This window comes from Triturus cristatus, chromosome 7, assembly GCF_964204655.1.
Source record: "Triturus cristatus chromosome 7, aTriCri1.1, whole genome shotgun sequence".
Taxonomy (NCBI): Eukaryota; Metazoa; Chordata; class Amphibia; order Caudata; family Salamandridae; genus Triturus; species Triturus cristatus.
Window position 1 is genome coordinate 886,252,039 of NC_140590.1, and position 24,885 is coordinate 886,276,923.

At 43.7% G+C, this 24,885-nt stretch overlaps 1 protein-coding gene across 1 annotated transcript in view; it reads left to right on the forward strand.

Annotated features, from left to right (window-relative positions):
* HMMR (hyaluronan mediated motility receptor) overlaps window positions 1-24,885 on the forward strand; it is a 415,301-nt gene that overhangs the window by 11,633 nt on the left and 378,783 nt on the right. The window contains exon 2 of the mRNA XM_085617832.1: window positions 10,313-10,411. Coding sequence (XP_085473958.1) covers window positions 10,313-10,411 — 99 coding nt within the window. The remainder of the gene's footprint in view (window positions 1-10,312; window positions 10,412-24,885) is intronic.

The window sequence follows — 24,885 nt, forward strand, 5'->3', positions numbered from 1 at the left end:
CTAATCCGCTGACATATCCACTAAGGTCCCGTCGAGGGAAACAAATGGGATTGTCATTGGGGGCAGCTCTCCAAAACATCTTATCTCCTTGGGGAACGTGGGTGAAGCTGACTTATGTAGGGTGACTACATAGGCATATATGCTGGTATAAAGCATCAGTCTGGACACTTAAACAGGCCCTCCGAGGCCAGGTTGGTGGCACGCACGCAGTTACAACATTTTAAGGATGACTATGCGGGATAGTTGGCTCCATATCGCGCACAGTATTTTTCTGGCCTATGGAAATGTATGTTCTATTGCTGAATGCCAATGAAAACAAAGTTAAACCTAAAGTATCCTGCTCAACACTGATTCAATTATGGGTGTAATTCTGACCACTAGAATTCAATTATTTATTATGTTTTGGCACTCCGAAGAGGGCCACATAAACAAAATACACAAAATACATTTACATATTCCGTCATAAGAAGAAAAAAGAAAACCATTACAACACCATTAAAAAGGACATACTACGACACAGTCCTCCTTATTTCATCAATAAATATCTAAAAAACCTTTAAAAAAGTTAAATATTGAAGCAAAACATTTCATTGGGAGGAGTATATAAACCCTTTAAAAAAATTCGCATCAAGAATTCCCAATTGTAAACAAATTGATCTTAGCCACTTTAAACGAAGTGAACGCAATGCAGGACAAATAAACAATACGTGAGTACAATCCTGTGCAGACATATTACAAAAATTACATAAGGGGGAAGACCCATACCATTTAGCTAAGAGAGTATTAAGCGGCAATAGATCTTGCCTCAAGAGAAACCAAAATCTCCGAATGCCGTGTGATAAATTCCAAAATACGTAAGGTTGAACAAGCTTCCTTGAATATGTATTAAACAGAAGGACACTTCGCTTCTTCGCTGTCATGGATTCTTTGTCCAGCATGAAGCAAAGAGTCCAGGAAGCCTGTTTCAAAAGAGATTTTAGTTGGGAAGGAGAAATAGTAAAAATAGAACTTATCTAATTCAAGAAGTGCCACAGCCTTTCTGAAATTCTTAACAATTTGAGAGTGCTCTTTAAAACTTCCCAATAATTCTCTCTTGAGAAGGGATCTCAGAGTCCCCATTTCTCCTCTAGCAAGGCTGGCGACCCAACGTACTAATGCAGACAGGCCCTGTACCAAACTGCTACGTAGACCAAATTCAAGTCTAAGAGCAGCTGTAGAGCAAGCAGAATTCAGAGTGGTTAAAGACCTTAATAATTTTCCTTCAATCATATGTAGAAAGCCCCAGTGTTTTAAATCGACCAATTCTATTCCAATTCTATTCCATATAGGAGGGTTGAAGGGATTTTTGCCTGATAAACCTCGAGTAAAAAAGTAAAGTGTCTTCTCCCTGTGGCGGAATAAAGAGCACTCAAGCTTTTGCCTTGAGACAGGGCTTTACGAGAGTTGTTATCAATGTGCTGCCTCTCACTCAGGTTTGCAGAGATTATTCTTCCTAAAAAGGTATATGATTTAACCACTTCCAATTTCTGACCACCTACTGACCAGCCATAATTCTCAGATTTAGATTTTTTCCTCCCTGTAATGCACATAATTTTACTTTTTGTGGCATTTATCCTGAAGAAGTGGGACTCAGCAAAATCACGTAGAGCCTGCAGACGATTAGCTAAACCTTTAGGAGTTAGATCTAGGATTAAAATATCGTCAGCGTATAAAAGGCAGGCTATAGGATAACCCCCCACTACCGGGGCTATGCCAACACAAGATGCAAGCGAAGTTGGAAGATCGGCAATATACAGGGAGAACAGCAGGGGAGCCAGAAGACAACCTTGTTTTAAACCATTAGTGGAGGGAATAGCCCGCGAGAGGCCCCTTTCTCCACCCTGTAACACTCGACACCAAGTGTCCGAATGTAGAGATCGTACTAGGTCTAGTAGAAGAGAGGGCATACCTAATATAGCTAACTTTCTCCACAGCAAAGGACGATCCACTTTGTCAAATGCTGTGGAGAAATCAATAAAAGCTGCATAGACTCCTCCGCCCCGAACTCTTACATATTTATCCAGAATAACCTGCAGGGCTGTAAGGTTATCCAAAGTACTATGCCCTTTGCGGAAACCCGTTTGTTCAAGGGGTAAAATCTGGTTCGCCTCGACCCAGTCAGTAATTAGTGCTAGAAGGCATTTGGAAAAAACTTTTCCAATAGCATCAAGAAGGGCTATCTGACAATAGTTCATTGGGTTATTCCTATCGCCCTTCTTGAACAGGGGAACCAAAATGCTCCCCTTCCAAGAGGATGGCACAATCTTACTGGAAAAGCAAGCTCTAAATAAAGGAAAAAGAATCTTACTCCATAAAACAGGGTCTAACTTTAATATCGAAATGGGAAGTTCATCGGGCCCCATAGCTCCAGAGGAACGCATATCCTTAATGGCCATTTCAATGGTTTTCTCTGAAGGGGCTTCAATAGGAAGCTCAGCATCTCTAGGAGCTCCTAAGGAGCACTCACATTCAAATGCTACGCCATTCCCAGCATAATGGGCGGAGATAAACGACACCCATAACGATTCAGCAATAGGAATAGGATGAGGGCTAATTTTAACTCCACAACCCTCACCAATGAGAGACCAAAATTTTCTAACATTGCCATGAACAACCGCCTCCCATGAACAACCGCCTCCCGTAAACTTATCCAAAGAGAATCCTCTTTTTCCTTTTTAAGTTTCTTCTTGGTGCGACTTCTCCTTTTTAACTAATTTATTTTGTTTTTTAATTCAGTAGATCTGCACAGAAATTGTTCCCGCACTAACCTGTTTATTGCCTTATTTAAAGGGATCAGAGAACTGGGAACGAAGCTCCTTTTTTCGGAGAAAGTGGATCTATTAGCAACACGAATAACCTCCTTCATAAAATTCTCAAAATGAGTCAGTTCAGAACCCTGCCAATCATTCAATTCTAAGATACTTTTTCCTAAAATACACTTCAGGCCCTTCCTGGCTTTAAAATTCCAAAAACATCTTCCAGTGTTCTTATGAAAATTAACTATATCACTATTAAGATACCATGAGTCAGAATTTGGAAAAAATAAAGACAAATTTATAGTGATCACCTTGTGATTACTAAATAATGTCGGTGAGACTACCAAATCTTTTACTGAAGAAAAGATATCATAGTCAATGATTACATAATCCAAGATTGACTGGCTGAAGGGGGATCTATGAGTATAATTAGCAGGAAAATCAGAAGAGAGCCTACCATTCACTATTAACCCCTCAGTTGCAGAAAGGTCTTCCAATAACATCTTCCCTCTTTTATTAGTTTTAATTTTATTAGGGAAGAGAATCTGAGGAATAAGGTAGGCTTCTTCTTTACATTTGTTTCTAAATAACTCTAAACTAGTGTTGGAAACCTTACAATTAAAATCACCAACTAACAGCACATGGGGGGGGGGGGGTGTATCTAGCTCTTTAAGCTGTTTAATGTATGAAAAGACTTGCTTCAATAAAATATTAAAACATTCATCTGGGGGAATATATACATTTATTATTACTAATGAAGTATTGGTACCCCTACTTGTTAACGAGCAGAGGGTCACTGCCTGAAAGAGGTTCTTTGGGTCAACATAATGGGTAAAATTCCATTTCAATCTATTTGACAAGAGGCACGCAAGACCACCTTTTTCATGCCCTTTCTTTGATGGTAATGCCTTGAGGACAAAATTATCTTTCCCTGCACATAAACTACTAGGACACCAGGTCTCTTGGAGGCAAATAATGCTAGCTTTCATGGAGAATAAATATTGTAGTTTCTCGGGACTATTATGTATCCCGGCAGCATTCCAAGAGAACTTTTAAATTGTTGCTAAAGATGTTGAAAAAGCTTAGGATTGTCTAAAGTTTTAGTAGACAAAACTCCAGGCAACCAATTCCACTGAAGATTATCTTTGTTTGGGGGAATATTCTGGGTGAGCGAACTGGCTTTACCTGAGTCACCCGGCGTGTATTTTTCGACACAAATCTTTAATTCATCATAAAAGGTAGAGAGACTATCTTGACCATTGCCCTGCTGAGAGAGTCTATTAAGAGGGAAACAATTTCTCCCAAAGGAGAAAACAGGTAAAACATCAATTCCCCTACACTGAAAACTCTCTGCCTGTTGCAAAATAAGATTTAGTATAAGTTTAGAATAGAACTTTACCCTAAAAAGGAGCGGAAGCTGTTCCTAATATAGAAACTAAATCAATATCATTAGATTGAATTAATTTTAGGCTCTCAATATCCTTAAAATATTTGAGTAGCCATGCTCTATTTAGGTGTAAGTCCGAATCAAATAAGGGTAGAAAATCTACTGTAAATGTATCTACAAAGACTTCAGGAATTTTTGAGGGCAAATGCTGGGGCCGTACCTCTCCAACATCCGGAGCAGGAAAAGCGGGGGCAAAAGGATCAAGGGCTACAGACCGTGAGGGGACCAGCCCAGGCAGTTCTACCTCAGGCAGAGGAGTTGCCCATCTCCCTACATCCGGTGGGGGACCATTCCCAGGGCAATCAGAAATGGTTTCTGTGCCCGGGACTGAGGGCTTTAAGATATCAAAAGAATGGGAAACCACCTCCCTGCCCACCGACTCTCCGGTCATTCGGACCTTAAAGTCTAAAACCTGAGAATCCTCAAAAATGATTTGTTTCTGCTTTTTCTTTCTGAATCTACGGATTGGTTTCCTCTTTTTTTCCTAAATTCTTTCTTTGTTTTCTAATTTTTCCCTTTTCAACCCCCCCTAATCCCTTTGGTTCAGGGATAAAAATTGGAAATAGTTCTTTTTCAGCTTTTAGAGCAGCAACCTCAACACTTTCTTCTTCAATTTCAAGGTCGCAGAACTTTGCGCAATTAGATACGGGTAAAATGGGAGCTACAAGGGGCTTATTTTTAGGGGTACCCACGAGTTTATTTTGAACTGAGTTTTCATTTTCATTTAAGAGCACACTACCCAACTCATGCCCCTGAAGACTTTAGGAACTGCATCAAGAACCTTTTCCGGAGCTTTTAACAATAAAGCTTTTAGTATCTGGGTAACTGATTCCAGAATGCAGTCGGAACTTCCCACAAATTTACTCAATAACTGTAGGATGGACGCCAGCAAATGTTCCAATGCAATCAAGGATTCAGATATCGGGTTTTCCACTTTATCATAACCGAGCAAACCCTTATGACCAGTGTCAGATAAATTAAGCAGTGGACTCATGGAAAAATTAGACTGAGAAAAAACATCTGGCGATTTTAAGGAAGGGGTACTACTAAAAAGAAAGAGACCAGAGGAAGAAACACCAGTCGGGGGTTTAATCACTTCAGGTAATTTCAAAGGACCGTCAGCTAAGTATCGACCACAAAGCTCCAGGTCAATACTTGACAACTGAGAATCTCCCTTACTGTCCGTCATTAATTGTGGACCTCTAATGGGATCAGTAAGTGGAAGCTCTGTAGAGATGACGGACACATTGGTTTGCTGCCCAATCTTGGGATGAGAAGAAACATCCCCCTTGTTTCCTGACCTATCAGGTGGCAATGGGAAGGGATCTTCGGAAGGCGGGATATCTGATTGATCTTTTTTCCCCTTACTAGGAACCGTCTTCTCCCAAAATTGAGGCAGCAGGGATTGACCCTTTAGTAACGAGTTACTGGAAGATCTGTTACTAGGGGGAGTGGGTTTTGACAACATACAGGCCCTATCCCCTAATACTCTCCCCGAACGTAGTTTTTTGGCCGACATCTTTATACAACAAAGTACTATAGCCTCAAATGAATACAATAAATATATATTAAATTAAAAGAAGATATATTTGAAGGAGAGTAACGAAGAGTTCCTGATCAAAAGGAGAATGTGCACACCATAAATATATAGTGCAAGTAATGAATAAAATTAAACACAAACGATAAATAGGCCCAGTCCAGTCTCCTCGAGCCTCTGAGGGCCACAGAGGGCCCGCCCTTTGCCCAGGCTTAGCCCGGCGCCGCCCGCGCGCGGTCCCGCGATGCGGGGGGCGCTGGTATTTTTGAAGCGCCTTCTGGCGCGAAACGCTGGGTGTCCGCCTCCACCTCCGGAAGGCACAGCAAAGGAGCCTGGGGAGTGTAGTTCAGGTGCGTCTCCACGCACAGCAGTCAGGACAGACCAGCCCCCTGAAAGCGCTGCAGGTAAGGAACACTCTGCCAACAGTAGCGATTGAATAGGCGAGCTGGGGTTATGTAGGGTTATACTGTGGCATTCAAGGGAATTTAGCATTTGTTCAAGGGTTATTTCTACAGGTTCAGCATCTCTAATCAAGCCATTGGTTTTATTTAGATTAATCCCAAACTTCCTCTATAACCAAAGTCCTTTTAAGTCTGGTTTCAAATTCCCTTTTGCCAGAAGTGGGAATAAACTCACACAGGATTCTGGTTGCTCAATTTAAAATCTGCATCTTCATGTGTTTGAATGTCTGCACCGATTGGTGTTCAGTAGATCATTGAGCTTACATAGCAAGTCTTTGCACAACAAACTCCTTGCATAAAATGCAGACCATCAATTGATGGTTGTGTTTAAGGGAACCAATATTCACAGGAACTTAACAGGATTGATTATCTGCTTATTGGCAACTCCTAAAAATGGATCTGCTGTCCAGACAAGGTAAGTTTAGGATTTCTACTGTGCATACAGTAGAACAGTTAGCACTGGTGTCCATTTTAAACAGGACCTGCAGAGGCCATTCACCTCTCCTGCCACTGGTCTACCTCTAAGATCGCACCATGTATGCAATATTCCTCCCCTCTCGAGCACCCTCATTGTGATTGATCTGACCCTGGATCTCTGATAGTATTGAAGACTGGAATCTACCTGGACTCTATAAGGGCTTTGCCGGACTTTGATGTTTGGGTTGGCATTAAACGTTGGGGTAGTCTGGTTGTGACGCATCACCTGGGTTTGGGGCATAGTAGGCTTGAGATTTGGTGTATGCGTTCGTACAGCTGGTAAAATTCATATTTGGTCTGTGGCCATCAAAGTGCATTCGACTGGTAATGGATCTGAAACTGGGTTTCCAATGGCCCAAGTTGCTACAATAATTGCATGGCGTTGTTTTCTTCAGCATAGCTGAATCAGTTTCTCAATTTAGGTCCACTGGCATTCCTTGCCCTCTAGTGTGTATGACACCAACAAGCATCCTGGGACCTGTTTTGCAGGGTATACCCAGACTTGGGTCCCATGCTCACTTTGCCACTGGATTCAAGCTAACCTGGCTGAGGGTGTTACCCCGAAACCGGTCCCAGGATGCTTGTGTCCGGTACAGGGAAGACCTGGCTTTGCAGTTCAGTCTGGACTGTTCCCATGAGGTACAGGGTTATGACTGATTTGCATATGGCCCAGTCTGAGCTGGGGCGGCGAAGTGAGCTAAAGAACGATGATGGAATCAACCCAGATCTGTGACTGGGGGTGTGTCTGAAAAGATTCAGCGCTCCGTCCATCTCCTTGTGTTTGTTTCCTTCTTTTAGTCAGGTCAATCACAAATTCTGTAGCTACCTACTCTTGTCATGCAGCTTCCATGCAAAGAAACTAAGTTTCTCTACATTGTGTTCATCTATAAGCCCTATCTTAAGGGTGTCTTTAATGACCTCTTCGCATTCTACCCTCACCCTCAACACATGTATTGGTCTTGCAGGGATGTAAATCTCGGATGACCAGGACTCTGGGCTGTCAATCTCTTCAGTCTCTACTCTTGCAACTAGAGTTGCTCCAGTTCAGGGTCTTGCACCCATTTACTCAAAGGCCTCAATCCCAGCCACAAAACTGGTTGTAGTAATTGTAGGGGCAGTAGGGCTTGCTGCATTTTCCAGGGACACTGCTGGTGGAGCTAGCAAAGGATTCTGTGGTATTACCGGAGGAGTGCAAGTTCCCATAAGGATCCCCCCCCCCCCCCCCCCCCCCCCCCCCCACGGCCTGCCCCAGTTAGCTGAACCACTTCACTAGGTGGTGTTCGGAAAGCCAATAGGGCCGCTAAGAGAACATCATTGGATTCACTGTTAGTTTACTCTGATTAATGCGGTTTCACAGGTAAGTAAACCACTTACAGTTCCAGTCTTTGTGTTGCAGGTTCCGCAGAGGGCTAGGTTCAGGTGGGCACCACCAGTGGCACAGGGGTAGCCGGGTGTAGAGGTCAAAGTTGAGGATCAGGCCCAATGTTAACTAATGGAAACTGGGGGTGCTTGAAGTCACACTGCTTACAGGTAGCTAAAATGGTTGCAGGGCGCAAGCTTTGGGGTTTGACCAGCACAGGGGGGGGGCACAAGGCAGCACCAAACATACACCACCAGCGGTTCAGGGATGGCCAGGTGCAGTATGCAAACACAGTGTCAGGTGCCTAATGCGAATCAATGGAGTAACTTGGAGTTGAAAAGCGGCTGCAGGCTATGGACTGGAGGCTACATGCAGGAAACAAGCAACATTAGAGGTAATGGGAGATGCCGTAGGTCGTAGTGACAGTTGATTGAGCTCCCCAGATGCTTTGGGCGCAGGGGTGTCCTTTGACCGATTTTCTTACCGGAGCCGGTCGGGGAGAGCCTTTGGATTTACACTGCAGGCGTCGTAGAGTCCAGGAGTGTGTCAGCCAATGTGGAGTTGGACTCCGGGTTGCTGGGTAACTTTTTCTGGATTGGTGGGCCACCTGGACACAGACCGAAGGGGGTCTGGTGCAGTGTGTGTGTGTGTTGTAGACCGAGCCGCTGTCCTCAGGTTCTGGGCTTCAAAGGCCAGCAGTCCTCCCAGGGGTTCTGGAGGTTGACTGCTGGGCAGGTGTTTCTTCGAGGGCTGCAGACAGGCCAATAGGGATGGGTCAGTAGGCATCTTCATTCTTTTTCGGCACTGCTTCGTCGTCCTCCTTTCTCTTAGGTTGGCAGAAATCAGTTAGAGTGGGGGAGCCACCTAAATACTGAATTTAGTGGCAATTTGAGGGAGTAGAGTTGGGGCCAATGGGCACCTTACCTGGGGTGTCTACTCACTCAATTTTGCCACCCCCCTCTGTGGGAGGGGTCCTAGCCCTAGCTCTTATTGGAGCAGTCCTCCAACCTTCAAGATGGCATGGACTGAAAGGTGTACTTTGCCTCATTCATCAAAAGGGGTAAGTTTAGTATATCATTTTTAGTAGTAATTATAATTCAAATCGCTGCTGTGACCTAATCTGCATTGAGTAATTTTCTACTAAAGGTTGTATTGCACCTGTCATCTCAACAAACTGCACTCTAGTAGTCCTGTGGTTGGTTGTTTATCTTCTGCTGTTTACTGCTATTTCTGCACTTCTCTCTATACATTTCCTGTGTGGTTAGTTCTCCTACTACTTGGCAGTAGAGGAATCTACCGAGAGATGCATGGTAATCCAAGGGGGGGAGGGAGTGTTCGACAGGAGTGTACATGATGCTGAATGGCTGTTTCTCCGGTTTCCACCAGTTTTAAAGTATCAGTACTCTTCCAGTTTCCTCTGGTGCTCACTGGTAGTCTTGGCCTCAATGCTTAATGATTCTCTCCCCCACCCCACCACCACCCTAAGATCCTGGACTATGACAGATTCAAATGTGTTTTTTTTTTTTTTAAATTTGTATTTCCCACTCAATTCCCCTGTTGCTGTTGAGGAAGTAGGCGAGTAGATCGTTGCAGTATGCTTGAGTGGGGTTTTTAGGTATCACTTGTCTTACACTGGGTTTAGAGATGTGCGTCCTTGAAACATAACATCCAGGTCTCGAAATGTGTTGTATTTATAGATGGTGGAGGGTGGAAACTAACATAATTGGCAAGAACCTCGTAAAGAACCATATTTCACTATTTGAATGATCTATCCACCTTCCCACATTGAAGTTCTATTGGTAATCTGAGGGCGGTTTCCTGATCCTCCTAATTAAAAATGAAGGCAAATACTTTTTAATTGCTGACCATTATGCACCTTCCTGCGAGTCTGGTAGTGGGTCTCCACAATATAGTTTAGTTTTCCACGATCTGGCTACTTTCAGATGTTTGCCGAAAAATGCTTCAGTTTGGGCTTGAGGCGTGAACAGTGCATCAGAATTTGTATTTAAATGATTAACTATACACCTATATAAGATTTCAAAACTTAGTAGTTTGACTTGACATTGGCTTTGGATGACAAAAGAGAATTTGGCTGTGTAAACTTCGAAAAACAGTTTTACATCCTGCCAACATGCACATATAGGACTGCGTTCATGTTTATCCTCTACATTCCTTATATGAAATGAGTTTTCTCATGTTCATCTTAAACAGAATTTTTTTTCCTCCCCCTCCCAGGCTGTGCCCCAGCTCCTGGTTCATATGATGTCAAGGACCGTGATGGCATTAAAGGAGCTACGTCCTTTACAAAATCTCAAAGATTCCAGAAATCGAAGGGTGAGCAACATGACTGCTTCATATAAAAATAATCATACAGCAATCTCCATGTTTTCATACCATTTTAAAATGTTCATAGAAAGGACCTAATTTTTTTTCTGTGCAATGAAACTAAGATGCTCTTTTGCCCAACTAATTGTGGCAGGCTATACAGTTAATGGGGCCCTTTTAAATAACCGGATATTTGGTACTTCAGCCTTACCCCTTGACTTTTGTGTTCAATTTTTGCACAATCTGATTACTTGTAAAGTTTGAGTATTCCGCCGTTTCCATATTGTTTCCTAAATTAGTTTGCACTGAGTTGTTAGATTAAAGATTTTTATATCGGAAAGGTTCTGGTTAGCTTTGTTTTCGTTGTTCAGATTTGAATGCTGTGGGGGGTAAGGAGTTCTGGAGGCTGTTGGGGGGGGGGGGGGGTCTTGATTTGGAAGTGTTATGTTAATATTGATCAATATGATGTCCACCATGATATATGTACGAAACTCGCATCTCTGTTGAATTCACCCGATATGACCCCCCCCTCCCCCTCAACCCACTTGTCAGAAATTCGTCGTCAGGCAGGCTCTGCAACCTAGGGCTGAAGCAACTGATTGACCGATCACAAGGGGTGGGTTGGGAGAGACACACAACCCTTGGACAAGCACGCATACAGGAAAACCCAGCGACGCAACAATGATCTAAGGAGACTGGCACCTACAAATCGCATTTGGCTGGAGGGGCACACATTCCCAAAGTCACCATAAAGTGAGATAACACACTTTAGGAACTCGCAGCCAATCAGAACACAGCATGCACACTGCACACAGTGATTATGTGCTCCCCTTGCTGGACATCTAGACATGTACCCACTGGCCATGCATTGTGTCCACGCAAGCTGCACCTGTGCTTCTTATTAAATGACCAGGTTTATGGACCTGTTACTAGGCCTAGTTTTCTGTCTCCAATTGAATGTACAAATAGTTTTATGTAATGTATAAGGTGACGTCTGAAACCAATGTGCTTTGAAAGTCTTCAGACCCCGACTCTGTTGCCTGTTCTCCCAGCTGCTGCGTTTAATTAAACCAACTGTTCCGTGTTTTTCCAAACGCCTCTTTTCTTTAATTCTTTCAAGTTAAATTTACATTTGAGCAACATTTTTATGCCTGAATGACCCGAAATGTTCTTAGTCTGTCTTGGGGTGCAGTGTCTATGTATGAAAAGGTGTGTAGGATCGCGTATTACATTCATTTGTTGCTGTATATGATTTAGTAGTTCACTGCGGGCGAGGTGTGAGACACAAGATGTGTAAGAAACAATTTCTCATTGCATATGCTCTGTGTTCTCTCCCAGAGGCTACATGTGGTGTTTTAGTTATGTAGTCCTAAATGGTAGTACGGCCGTTTTTGCCTTTTATTTGAGGGCGATCCAGAAATGACAGGTGAGACTGGCTGGGGTAAACTGGTTTTCAGGCATCTAGTGTAAGTGCTGTTCGAATCCCCAATGCACAAGGCCTACACAAAGGCATGCACTGCACATATACAATAAAGACTAGTCTCAAGTCCATTCCGGAATGGTGAGGGCACATGCCATGGGCACGCCCAGGCTTGTTCCCTCAATAGAAATGCTCATCAAGCCTGTCAAGAAGTACCAGAAGAAAGGATTTTGCTAGCTTTACTGGAAACCGGTAGGGGGTGGCTACAGCTTGCTGAGTTATCCAGTATTGAAAACAGACTCCGTTGGTTCAGAAGCAGATTTGCCATTGTTAAGTTGCTAGCTTGTGGTGTACTTTTATTTGGGTGTTGGGAAGGGGAGGTCTGGCACCTCTATTTGGATAGGCTTGTAAATGGTGTAACCCCACGACTCCTGAAACGTTCGCTGTTCGTTCAGCCCAGAGAATTGTATTTGCCAATGTGCCAGTTTTCTCAGAACCCATGTGGGGTATGGTGTATCTCGGATTCTGAACCTTCTCGTTTACTTCTATCGTACTTTTAACTGTCAAGTTCGCTTGCTTGGTTCAGTGTGTGTGTATGTATATGTATGTGTGTGTGTGTGTGTATATGTGTGTGTATATATATATATATATATATATATATATATATATATATATATATATATATATATATAAAATCAATCTACTGGCGGTCGCCAGTAGATAGTTAGTTACAACCTAGTTTCCATAGGAAATCTCAAAATTCTATTTTGAATAACTTTGGCGCCGGTTGACGAATCTTCGCGAAATTTTCAAAACTAATGGGGTGCTCCGTTCAGCTCCTACCCTGAAAGTCTCGGTGATTCGTCAAGCGGTGGCCGAGAAAAAGGGGGGGGTCCCAAAACGCGTTCTCCCCATGCATTTTTCCATAGGAGCTTTAGACACCGCTACAGCCCGAACGGCTGAACAGAATTACTTGAAATTTGGCAGAGAGGTAGCCATAAGGTCAAGGAAGTGCCTTTTGCAGGTCTGGTGTAAATCTGTTCAGTATTTCCTGAGAAAATGGCATTTAAAAGCATATCCATATCTATACGCGCGCACCCTGCCGTGCGCGAGCGCAATTCTGATTGGTTGTTAGATGTCGGTAAACATTCGAACCGGTCGAAACCAGGAAGTGTTGGCCGCCATTTTGTGTCTCGCAGTCTGAGGGGGTGAAAAAAAAAGGTGGAGAACGTGAAAAGGGGGCAGAGTGGACAGTTCCTGACCCCCTAGCCTTGGTCACGGGGTCACAGAAGGCCCCCCAAGGGTGAAACTTTTTATTTTTTTTAAATCGCAAGGTGCGCGCACGCCGAACCGTGGGCACTCGGTGCGCTTTGCGCACCGAGTGCCCACAGAGCGCGCAACGTGCGCGCACGGTGAAAAACCTGGAATTTTTTTTTTTAAATACATAACTTGGCATTTAAAAAAACGTACAAATTCACTGAAAAAACCATAGGTTTCACACACGTTATAGTTACGAATTGGCATTTAAAAAACCTTGCAAATTCACTTAAAAAAACCATAGGTTTCACACAGGTTATAGTTAGCTGGACATTTCACTCGTAAAAAAACCAATGAAATTCCCCCGTTATAGTTGGTGCAGGCAACTATAACTCACGCGACCGCAATCCTCTGCTGATGACAGATATTACATCACTGATGACATATGTGTCTTTCTGAAAAATAAATATTTGTAATATATGTATAGCTAAAGATTAATGGAAGAAGACATGGGTAAATAAGTGTCTAAATACAGTGATGTAATATCTGACGTCATCAGCAGAGGATTGCGGTTGCGTGAGTTATAGTTGCCTGCACGAACTATAACGGGGGAATTTCATTGGTTTTTTACGAGTGAAATGTCCAGCTAACTATAACATGTGTGAAACCTATGGTTTTTTCAGTGAATATATATATATATATATATATATATATATTTTTGCAATAAATTTATTTTGCACAAAGATCGTTGGTCCGTGCTGGGAGAACGAGATCCAGAGCGCTACGGAGTTAAGATGTATATATATATATTTTTTTTTTTTCTAACATAAGGTGCTGGTTCCAGAAGCAGTTTTATTTACAGTAAAGGTAACCAAGCTACACCTCAAAGTTCTAAGATTAAACCTGACTTCACATCTTGTGAAAAGTGAAGTGCTGAAAGGGAGTGGCTGGTAATCTTTGAATGCCTATGTCAATATTACTGCCTGTAATCCACTGATTGCATCGGAAATACGAAGAGTCTAACATTCACCCTTTTCCATGGACTCCTTTTAAAGTAGCTAATGAACGATGTTGTCATCTGATGCACACTGATGTTGAGGTGCTTAGGGAAGCACTTCTCAACTTGTGCGACAATATTCTTTTCTGCACTGTCCCAATTGAACCTGAATGTGCTCAAACTTTATTTTGAATGAGGATTTATTTTTACCCTCTTCTCGGAAAAGTACATCTGGTGGTTCTGATAGTTATATTGTGGTCTGTCGTCCTTCTGGACGCAGTGGGGAAACTATTGTGATTGTCTATTGACCCATTTCCAAGATTTGGTAGAAGAAAGACAATAGTATGAGTTTTATCCTCTTTTGATCAGACAAATTAATGAAAGCTGCATAGATATTCGTTTTACACGTTCTACTACTCCCAAGCATGATCCTCTAACGCCTGTTGTCATGGGAGAAGCTGGCATCCCGAGGTGTACATAAAATGTCTTGCTCCATTTACTCATTGAATTGCACACAGGCACCTGGGTTAGAGTTCCGAGAGTCTAACAAATGAATATACTTATGGTTTGAGTGGCCTCAAATATTGGTGTGTAATCTACCCCCACCCAGTTTTCACTCTTTCTAGCCGACTTTCTAAAGTCACTTGCACTGATTCTCTCCATATGTGGCTTTGTTTAGTTATTTGCTTCCTGTAGTTCATGCAGGTGACGTTCTATTGCTAGACTGTAACCCTATAGAGCTTTTGTGGATGGTAGCATATTGCTTTGATCATTCCCATAATTTGGAAATCTTAAGATTTAATAAAGATATTGAATAAAGTAATAGTCACAACACCTTGGTGTATATATTTTTTTTAATTGAAATGGATAAAGCATGTCCGTTGACCTTATCTGCCAGTAAGTCAGTTTCTGTGGAGGCAACCCCCCGAAAACTTGGTAGGGTTAGTCTTTTTACGTGTTCATGACTCCTTGGACCATATAAAGTATGTGAAGTGGCAAGTTAGATTGTCCAGGTGTTTGTATCTGACCTAAACACACTTTACACATACAAGAAAATGGAAACATATGCAGCATGCCCCTGTCTGCCTTAAGTTGTAATGGGAGCACAACAGTGGAGGCGGAACATGAGCGTCAGCAACCTGGAAATTGCCTGTCAATGCAACTTTTCAGCCATGAGTGCTGGCCCTTAACCAAGACTCCTACAGTTAAGGTAAACGGACCCAAGATCGTGGGTTTAAGAACCTGTGGCATCCAGCTACGCCCAGCTCCCCTGGCAGGCTTACAGTGAGGTATGCTGTATGCGTAAATGTAATTTGCTTTATGCAGCCTATTTATAAAAAGCCCGCTGTAATTGTCATGGGATTTGTGCTGCATATCATTTGTGTCGCCTGCTAAAAGTGCCATGTACTTCCTATCCTAGGTAGCCCTTTATGTTGTGCTGACCATATGTATGGACAGTCTCATGTCTTCCGTGTTATATGCTACCTGTCGAGTTGCCTGTCTGATGTACAAACTGTACTCAAGTGTCTAATGTGGTGCCTTTCCAGAGTATTATAAGCAGTTGTGTAGCTTTGCCAAGTGTCCTGTGCTGGGAAGCTATGCATGGTGTTGGCCATATGTGGAGCATCCTTACTATTGTGTTGTGGGGATGCAAATTAAAAAGCTAGTGTATGAATATAGAGAGCATCATTAGACTGTGTAAACCCAAACGCACCTTGATTGTGATATTCACGGTGAAAGCAGGTGCTGAATGGAAGTAAATAGTATTCATGCTCAATACCCATGGTTGAAAGAGCATTTTCTTTTCTACATGCTCATGCATATGGAAAGTTTAGTGTGGATTTGTAACTCTAACATTCATTCCAAGGATCATGTCAATGTGAGCGTGCAGGGTGGAGTGTAGCAGCCACACTGATACTACGGTGTGGTGCATCAGTCCAGTGAGCCATCAGTCCATTCCACTCTGGGCATGTGTACATAAGAATGTTTTACATGCGCCTCAAATTGTTTATTAAACATGAGACGTGTACTTGCTTCATAGATTTATTGCCCACTGTGTGCACTTCTAATATTTTACAGAGCCGTTAACCTGGTTATAATCTGCCAGTAATGCAGGTGACCGTGGTCCTGTTCAATAATCGACTGTCGTCGCAAGGGAATATCTGCTCATGAAAATGTCATCACATGTAATACATACTAAGGCTCCCTTTTTTCAGTTTAAACATTTTTGAGGAGGGGGGCGGGAGACTCGCACGTACATGCACACAGCAAAACACTTTACAGGTACTTAAGAGAGGCATTCTTTTGACTTGTTCAGTCCCTGGATCCAAGAGATATACATGCACTGTAGGAAGGTTAGATGTGTTCGTCTCCGCTAGTATTTACAAAAATGACAATTTAAATACCCCTATTTTATTTCTTGTATAGCTTTAAAACACTACTCATCCCTGTCAGCGCTTTACATCACACATTACACTTTGAGAATAAATGTGTGTAAATCCATGTGTAGGATCTTTTATGTAAGACGGTGAGGGCTAGAAGGTGCTTCATAGCTCACTGTGCTATATTAGGATCTCTGTTGAAAGCAGTAACCCATTTACATAATCTAAACCTATAACAACCAAGCGTGTTGTCTTATTAAATAAATGTGAAAATATACCAACTGCAGCACTTTTTTTCTTTAGGCTTGCAACAAAATAAAATGTATCGTAATTGCATTTTTATAGCTCTTACTACCCCTGACTTCGTTGAAGCGCTTTTTCTGCGATTAGCACGCTACTCCGGGATCCATAAAGGATTAGTGTTGAATTAGTATAGTGAAATATGAAAGTTATTTAAGTGGTGTATAGGTTAGTCAGTTATTCGGAAGGATAGAAGAGGAATAAAGGTTTGTATTTATGTTGCGTTGGTTACCCCTGATGGGGTGTTGAAGAGCTTTTCTGGCGAGTGGCACGCTACTCCGGCACCCTTAAAGTATTAGTGTTGAATTAGTTCCAATGAAAGTAATTTGATTAATAGGTATGTTAGGCAGTTTTTTGGATTGAGAAGGGTTGGGGCAGGCAAGGGAAAGGTTTGCATTTATATAGCGCTTGTAACCATGATGGGGTGTTGAAGCGCTTTATTGGTGTGTAGCACGCTACTCAGGAACCCATAAAGGATTAGTGGTGAATCAACATAGTGGAATATGAAATTTGTGAAGTTAACATGTTAGTCTGTCCTTTTGATTGAAAAGGATAGTAAAGGGATAGAGGGAAGGATTTAGATTTTTTGTTTTTGGGGTCATATCAGTAAGAGGAGGCTTTTAGATGAGTAAAAAGTGGTTGTGGAGGGGAATAGTCAGAGGGGAGAGTTTGGAAAGTTTTGTTTTGGGGGATCAGAGGTGTCGGATGATGCAAGGAGTACGGGATAGAGTACGGGAGTCTAGAAAGTGTTGTTCTGGAAATCATAGTAGTGGTATTGGGGTTGGGATAAATGAGTGGATGTAAAGGATATATTGATAGATGTATAGGGTGAGAAATGGGGTAGTGCATTGGAAAGTAGAAAGGTTTGAGATGAGTCAAAATTGCACTAGAAGATGTATTGAGAGAAGTATAGGCTGAGGAATAGGGAGTGCATTGGAAATGCTAAATGAGGAGAAGGTGATAAATATATAGGTCCATAAGTACATTGAAAGTATATAGATGCATAAAGGAGGCAAGTATATGTAGATTAAAGATATTGATAGAGGTACCGGGTGAGAAATAGGGTAGTGCATTGGAAATGCTTCTTCAGGAGAAGAGTAACAAAAGCACAGATCTAAGTACATGGAAGGTACATACGTGCACAATGGAAGCAAGTACATGTAGACCAAAGATGCACAAGATAAACTCCTGGTTTTCAAGTGTTATTGTACTTTATATTTTTTTAACCTTATTCTACATGTTTATACAAAGCAATACACAGGTACATATCTATAGTGAAAATAAATGTTTATATACGGAGGGATATGCTGTAAATTTCTGTTTTGCGTATGGGGCTTATGTGAGGAAAAGCCAATTCTTGAGTAGTTTTCTGAAGATAAGGTGGCTGTCCGTGGCTCTTATGTTGGGGGTGAAGAGTTCCATAGTTTGCCTGCTTGAACAGAGAAGGATGTGCCACCCATTGTTTTTTTTTTTTCTTGTAGCTTGGGATTTTGAGGCGAGGTGCCCCCTTTAGAGCGGAGTTTCCTTTGTTGAATGTGTTTGGTGATTTTATTCCTGATGAGCGGCCCCATTCCATGTATTGCTTTGTGGGTGATACAAAGGAGCTTCAACTTGTATCTTCTGGCAACTGGTAACCAATGCAGGGCTTTCAAGGCAGGTGAGATGTGGTCTTGCGGTTTAATATGCAAGAGAAGTCTTGCAGCAGAGTTCTGAATCTGTTGTAGTCTTTTCATGGTCGTTAAAGGTGACCCGTGGTAGAGGCTATTGGCGTAATCAAGTTTGGACAGATCAAGGGAGATGGTAGCTTGGACCTTGTGTGGAAATCCCAAATGAGGGGAAATGTTTTGTAGCGTTTTTATAGTGACCAAGCTCGATCGTGCTGGTTTGTCCACTTGGGCATTCATCGACCGCTTGGAGTCCATGGTCATTCCGAGGTTTCTTCTTTCCATACTTTAGGCGGTGATCCCAATTCATCAAGCCAGGCAGCAAGTGGGTCATAATGTTTCCGATCGCCACACGTGAGTATTTCCATTTTGGAGGCATTCAATTTGAGATGGCTCCAAGTCATCGACTGATCCACGGCTCTGAAACCACTGAAAATTGGGGATTTTCCAATGTCTGAGTCATTCCAGTTGAAGGAGTATTTGCATGTCATCTGCATAGTTATAGCACATGAGGTGAATTGATTCATCAGTACTGGTAATGACTTCATGTAGATGTTGAAAAGCATGGGCGAAATGAGTCTTGAGGGACCCCTGCTTTTGTGGATAAATGCAGATCAAATGACCCAAAAATATATATATATATATATATATCAATCAATCCGGGAGTTGTAAATATAATGCACCCTGCCTTCGGGCTTAAAGGCCTGCTGTAGGGGTTACTTGCATATATTTCATGCGGGTATGGCACATAGGAAAGGTGTGCCATGTGTCTTCACTTTTGTCTGCGCCATGTCACACACAGCCTGCAATGGCAGCTTGCATGAGTGTGGCGAGGGATCTTTTAGGGTGGCACAATTCATGCTGCAGCCCTTGCGGACCCTCTTTAGCATCCATGCCGTAGGAATCAGGGGTACCATTTACTAGGGGCTTACAGGGTTGCAAAAGTTATTGCTAATTTCGGGAACAATTGTGTTGTTTTAGGAAAAGAGACCTGGCACTGGGGAGTTGGATAACAGGAACTCAGTACTCGTCTGTTTAAATTTCATTATTTACCAGGCAAAAAGGGGGGTGACCATGTCAAAAAGGGACACTTTCTTACAATTGGTAAAATACACTTCTCCTCTTCCATTGTATACAACCTATTTAATTTCAGTTGAGTGGTCGTTGAGATTTGTGCATGGAAGAATTTCAATATGTAGCAGTCTGCTTTCGGAGTGTGGTCTTCATTTGGAGCCGGGTAAGAGTTGGTTGTCTGTGCTGAATCCCTCATTAGTAGGCCTCAGACTGTGGCCTCCCATACCCCCCCCCCCCCCCCCCCCACACACACACACACACACACACACACACACACTTTAGGGAACCTAGTACTTGTTGCAGTACCCCCACTTATTGTCTGGGTTTTTTCCCCTGTAAGTCCCTAGTAAAATGGTCTACCTGGGCCATTGGACTGATGAGGGTCCACTAGGGCTGGCAGCACAAATTGTGCCACACTAGGGACCTCTAAGATCATGCAAACTGCCATTGCAGGCTGCGATGCCTTAGTGCAGAGAGAACTTTAGTCAACGTGACACCCATCCCTGTGTCCCATGCCTGAAGACACTGCATGCAGTATAGGTAAGGCACCCCTACTTGAAGCCCTTACGGCTCTAAGGCACTAATGCATGTGAGGGTGTAACTGCATAAGCAGATATACCTCCGTAGTGAGCAGTTTGTTTACTGCCAGTGCAAATGAACAGGGAAGCCACGTTGAACATGTGCTGGGCAGTGGTGATTGAGTTCCCCAGCTACGTAATGGCTTCACTGAGAATAGGGATGTTTGATAGCAAACATCTTGTATTGATGAACACAGTGATTCCAGTGTAGGATTTATCAATACATGCACCCAGTTGCCCCCTGAAACTGTACCAATTGCCGGTGGGCTTACTAACTGGTTTTAGCCAGCCTGAAGGACAAATTCCTGAGACCCCCCCCCCCCCCCCCACTCTTGGGAGGACAGAAACCAGGCCAGCTTTGGCTGGAGGGGTCTTCCACCCCTTCCCATGAGAGTGCATGCAGATTAGCCTGACAAGGTATGGGAGCTTCAAAGTAGCACCCCCGGCTTTGGTGTGCGACTCTGGTTTCTGATAGGATGCCAACCCACCTGTCCTGCTCCACTTTAGGCAGGAGGACAGGTGGGAAAATTAGATTAGGAGGAGTGCCCACAATCAGCCAGCACTACCCTTGGGGTGTGGCAGGTGATGTGAACCCCTCTCTTAAGATTTCTCCTCTGTCTTGGAGAGAATTAACCAACCAGGGTAAGGATTATGGCCACTTCGCCACGGGAGCAGTCCTATGAGGATGTAGTCACCCTAGTGGCAAGTTGCACATTGGCTACTACCTGGCATTCCCTCTAAAGCCTTAAAATTCAGTATTTGGGGGAGCCCCTGGCACGAGAAAAGGACAAAATGACTACCTAAGAGCTGCAGAAGAATGAAAAGAGCACTTGACTTGCACCCGGCCTGTCTGCAGCACTTGTTAAACTGCGCCAAAGTAGTCATCCTGCAGCTTTGATTCCAGAAACCTGGGGGGCTGTCTGCCTTAGAAAAGACCAGACCTATGAAAAGCAGACCTGTTCAAGAAGAAACTTCAGACACTGAGGCCTCTGAAACTGCCAAAGCCCCCCTGATCCAGAGTCCATTGTGATTTAACTTCTGGACTCTCCGATGTCGCAGCCTCAGCACACAGGCTCCAGCGACTGCTCCTGGTAAGTTAAAATGTATCCCTAAAGACGCCTTTGCACCCATTGCCCTGGGCCTTACAGTGGACTCCACTCCCCCCAGATGCTTGCTCAGTCCGGATGGCTTCCTAGCCAAAGACTGCAGCCTCTTTTTGCAGAGACCGAACCCCATTTGAAATGCATTGGGCTCCCGACTGATTTGCATCCGACTGCCCTCGTGCTACTGGTGGTGTACTGTTGGTGCTGCCTTGGATCTTGCCCACAACTCAACTTGACTTCTGGTGATTGGTCCTGTAAGTCTATGTACTGTATCGGTTTGCAGAACTTGTTATTCCTTACAAAAGATAACATTGCAGAACTCCAATTGCAATTTGTCCAATTCCTGAAGTAGTTAAAATAGGTATGTTTAAATACAAATTCTTTCTATTTCTCTGATGCCTAAACATCTTTAGAGATACTTGTATTTTTATAAATTAGTATTTATCTTCTTCTGTTATTTATTATTGTGTGTATTTGCAAAATTCTCACTCCTCTGTGTAAGCCTAATGCTGCTTGACCACACTACACCCCCCTAACAGTGCACTTAAGGATTCCATAGTAAGCCCTGTCCACTAGTAAGGGAGCTCCTCGACACTTTACGTGGTATATCCGATTATTGATATGTCCCATAAAGAGGCAGCTTCTTATACTCACTCCCTACAGTGCAAATGTTACAACTCTTTATTTTCTTGTAGTAACTGTTCTACATATGATGATCGCTCTTGGTCACCGAGGGGGGGGGTTGGGGGGGAGGGGGTCTTTGTAATTGGAGAGATTTAATCTCCATGGTCTCTTTTTGGAGGCGCTTTGGGTCTAATTCTACGTGAATGTCAATAAGATTGTGATCATATAACCTGCCCAAGATGTCCTAATCGGATGATAGAGGAGGGTAGGGGAGATTGAGTAGTCGATGCTGGCCCAGATGTGTGGGCTGGATGTGAAGCACTGGTCCTTCTCCTGTGGATGCTTTAGCCTCGAGGGTTCTTGCAGTTTTAGCATGAATAACATCTAGAAGGACACATCTGTCGCTATTATGATGTATTCTGGGTTTGCCCAATCTGTCTAAGACTCGATCAGTAGTTGCGTTTGTAGGAATCTGACTCTGTATATGGTATGCATTAGGTGGTTATACCATAGACAGAGTCCAGGGGGTGCCCCAAAAGTATACAGGGATCAATGTAAAATCCAAAGTGCTCTATTAGTGGAAGTGCGTGCGAGCAGCCTTAGGCCTAACAGAGGAGTGTCAGACATTTATTGCTCGGTACAAAAGGGGGTGGTGATAGACGGAGCATCAGAACCAATCAAACACTCACACCCAGTCAACAGATCTGGGTTTGATCCATCACCGTTCTTTAGCCCACTCTGCCACCCCAGTTCAGACATGGCCATATGCAAATCAGTCTGACCCTGTGCCTCATGGGAACAGTTCTGCATTCTGTCCATCAATTGTTGTTTTTGCATTTGTCACCCTGAGTGGGACGGGTATGCCCAGACGCGAGTCCCGTGCTCTCCATGCCATTGGAATCAAGCTATCCTGGCTGAAGAGGGGTGAAACCCCGAAACCGGTCCTAGGATGCTGGCTTCCAGTCCAGAGAGGACCTGGCAGTTCGGGCTGGACTGTTCCCATGAGGCACAGGGTCAAGACTGATTTGCATATAGCCAGGTCTAAACTGGGGTGGCATGGTGAGCAAAAAACGATGGATTTAGGCCCAGATCTCTGTACTGGGGTAAATATATGACCTTGTTCTGCATTCTGTCCATCAATTGTTGTTTTTGCATCCGACATTTATTGCTCAACATTGACCAATAATGGACACATGACTCAAAGATACGCCTGAGTTTTAGAATAATAAATGTTTATTTAAAGACCAAGATCTTTGCAGTAAGATGTACTTTTAATATATAAATACTTTTCACTTTCAAAAATCGACACTTAAAACAATTTCTGAGCACTTCAATGTTTTCCTATGGAGGAAAACTATGTGGTTATAAGTATTACACTTAAAGTTAGTCTTCAGGACCAAAGGTCAGCAAGGAACAATGGTCTGGTGAGTACCACAACTGAACCATCACAGGAACGGCTGGGTACAGAGGTCCAAGTCTGAGTTCAGCCCAATGCGTTTCAGTGGAGACTAGGGATGCTCAAAGCCACACTGCTTGCTGGTAAGAAACGGTTGCAGGGTCCAAGCTTTGGGGTTTGTCAAGCACATTGGGGGGGGAGGGGCGCGACAAAGCGGCTCCAAACATGGTGTAAGCTTGGAGCTACTGTGTGCCCCCCCTTTTTTTTTTTTTCTTTTCATTTTTTTCTTTTCCATGCGGCACAGGGGCAGCCGGGTGCAAATTCAGCATTGAGCGCCCAATGCTTTTCAATGCGGTTTCTGCTTTTGGCAAACAGGCTGCAAGCATCACACCAGAGGGGGTCCAGGAGAGGTCGATCGACGCTGGATTTGAGGCAGGGTCACTGGGGAGACTTCACTGGACAGGTGAGCCACTCACTCTGAGCATGGGCGTCTGGTGCAGAGTGGGCATGTTTTGTGGTTCCAGCTGGATCCGGAGCACTTCTAGTTGGATTCTTCTGGACATGGCTGCTATCCTCTGGGGATCTGGTCTTTGCTGAAGAGCAGGCAGTCTTACTCTGGTGTCTGGTAGTTGCTGGCCACAGGACGGGCGTCTTACTCTTTGCACGGTCTGTAAAGCTGAAGCCATGCCGGTAGGGCTGGGGGACAAGTCAGTAGTAGTCTTCAGGCTTTGCTGTACTGTTTCTTCGTAGGTTGCAGTTATCTAGTTTCGGGGAGACACCTAAATATTAAATTTAGGGTGCGTTTTAGGGGAGTAGTTGGTAGGGTTAATTGGAGCCTTGCCTGCGGTGACTACACCCACTATTATGCCACTCTACTGTTGGAGGGGGGCATAGACCTAGCCCTGATTGGAGGAGTTCCCTCATCTTCAAGATGGAGGGGACTGAAAGTGTGCTTAGCTTCACATCCTCCACATGAGGGGCTGAGTTGGAAAAAGGAGGCACACCTCTTGGCCTTTTAGTTTTCCTGCCAAAAGTGGTGTTGTAAACTGGGGGTTGTAATTTGCTGCTAGCAGCAGGGGCAGGGGGGGGGGGGGCTCAAATTACAAAGGCTGCAGGCCTTTGAAGCTTCCCCCGTTTGAAGCTTCCCCCGTTTGAGCACTGGGCCCATCATCTGGGAGGCTTGACACCTCTGCTCCCTGAGACCCGAAGCAATGCACCTCCTGGGCAAAGGCACTCCACCCACTGGATCCAGAAAAATGCATGTGTGGCTGCAGTCCGTGCCCACATCGGGGTTGATGGGTTTTAAGGGGGCACCTCTGAGGTACCCTCGAAGTATATGTTACAATAAAGCCCACACTGGCATCCGTGTGGGTTTATTGTGAGTAGTAGTTTGGTACCAAACACTCCTGTGTTCAGTTAAGCAATAATGGCACTGGAGTACTCCATGTTGAGTTTCCAGCCCTTGTACTCCTTATGTACTTTATGTAAGAATTGACTTAAGTATTATAGGGGCATATCTACTCATGCAGATATCCCCTCACCTGTGTTATAGGTTGTAAGGCCTGCTAGGGGGGTGACCTTATACCTACTGGCAGGGTGCAATGTCTATTTTGTAACTTGCAGGGGCCAGCAGTACCCATTGTGGCTGTTTTAGGGAAGAAGCACTGGCACAGAGGACCTGGTTGAGAG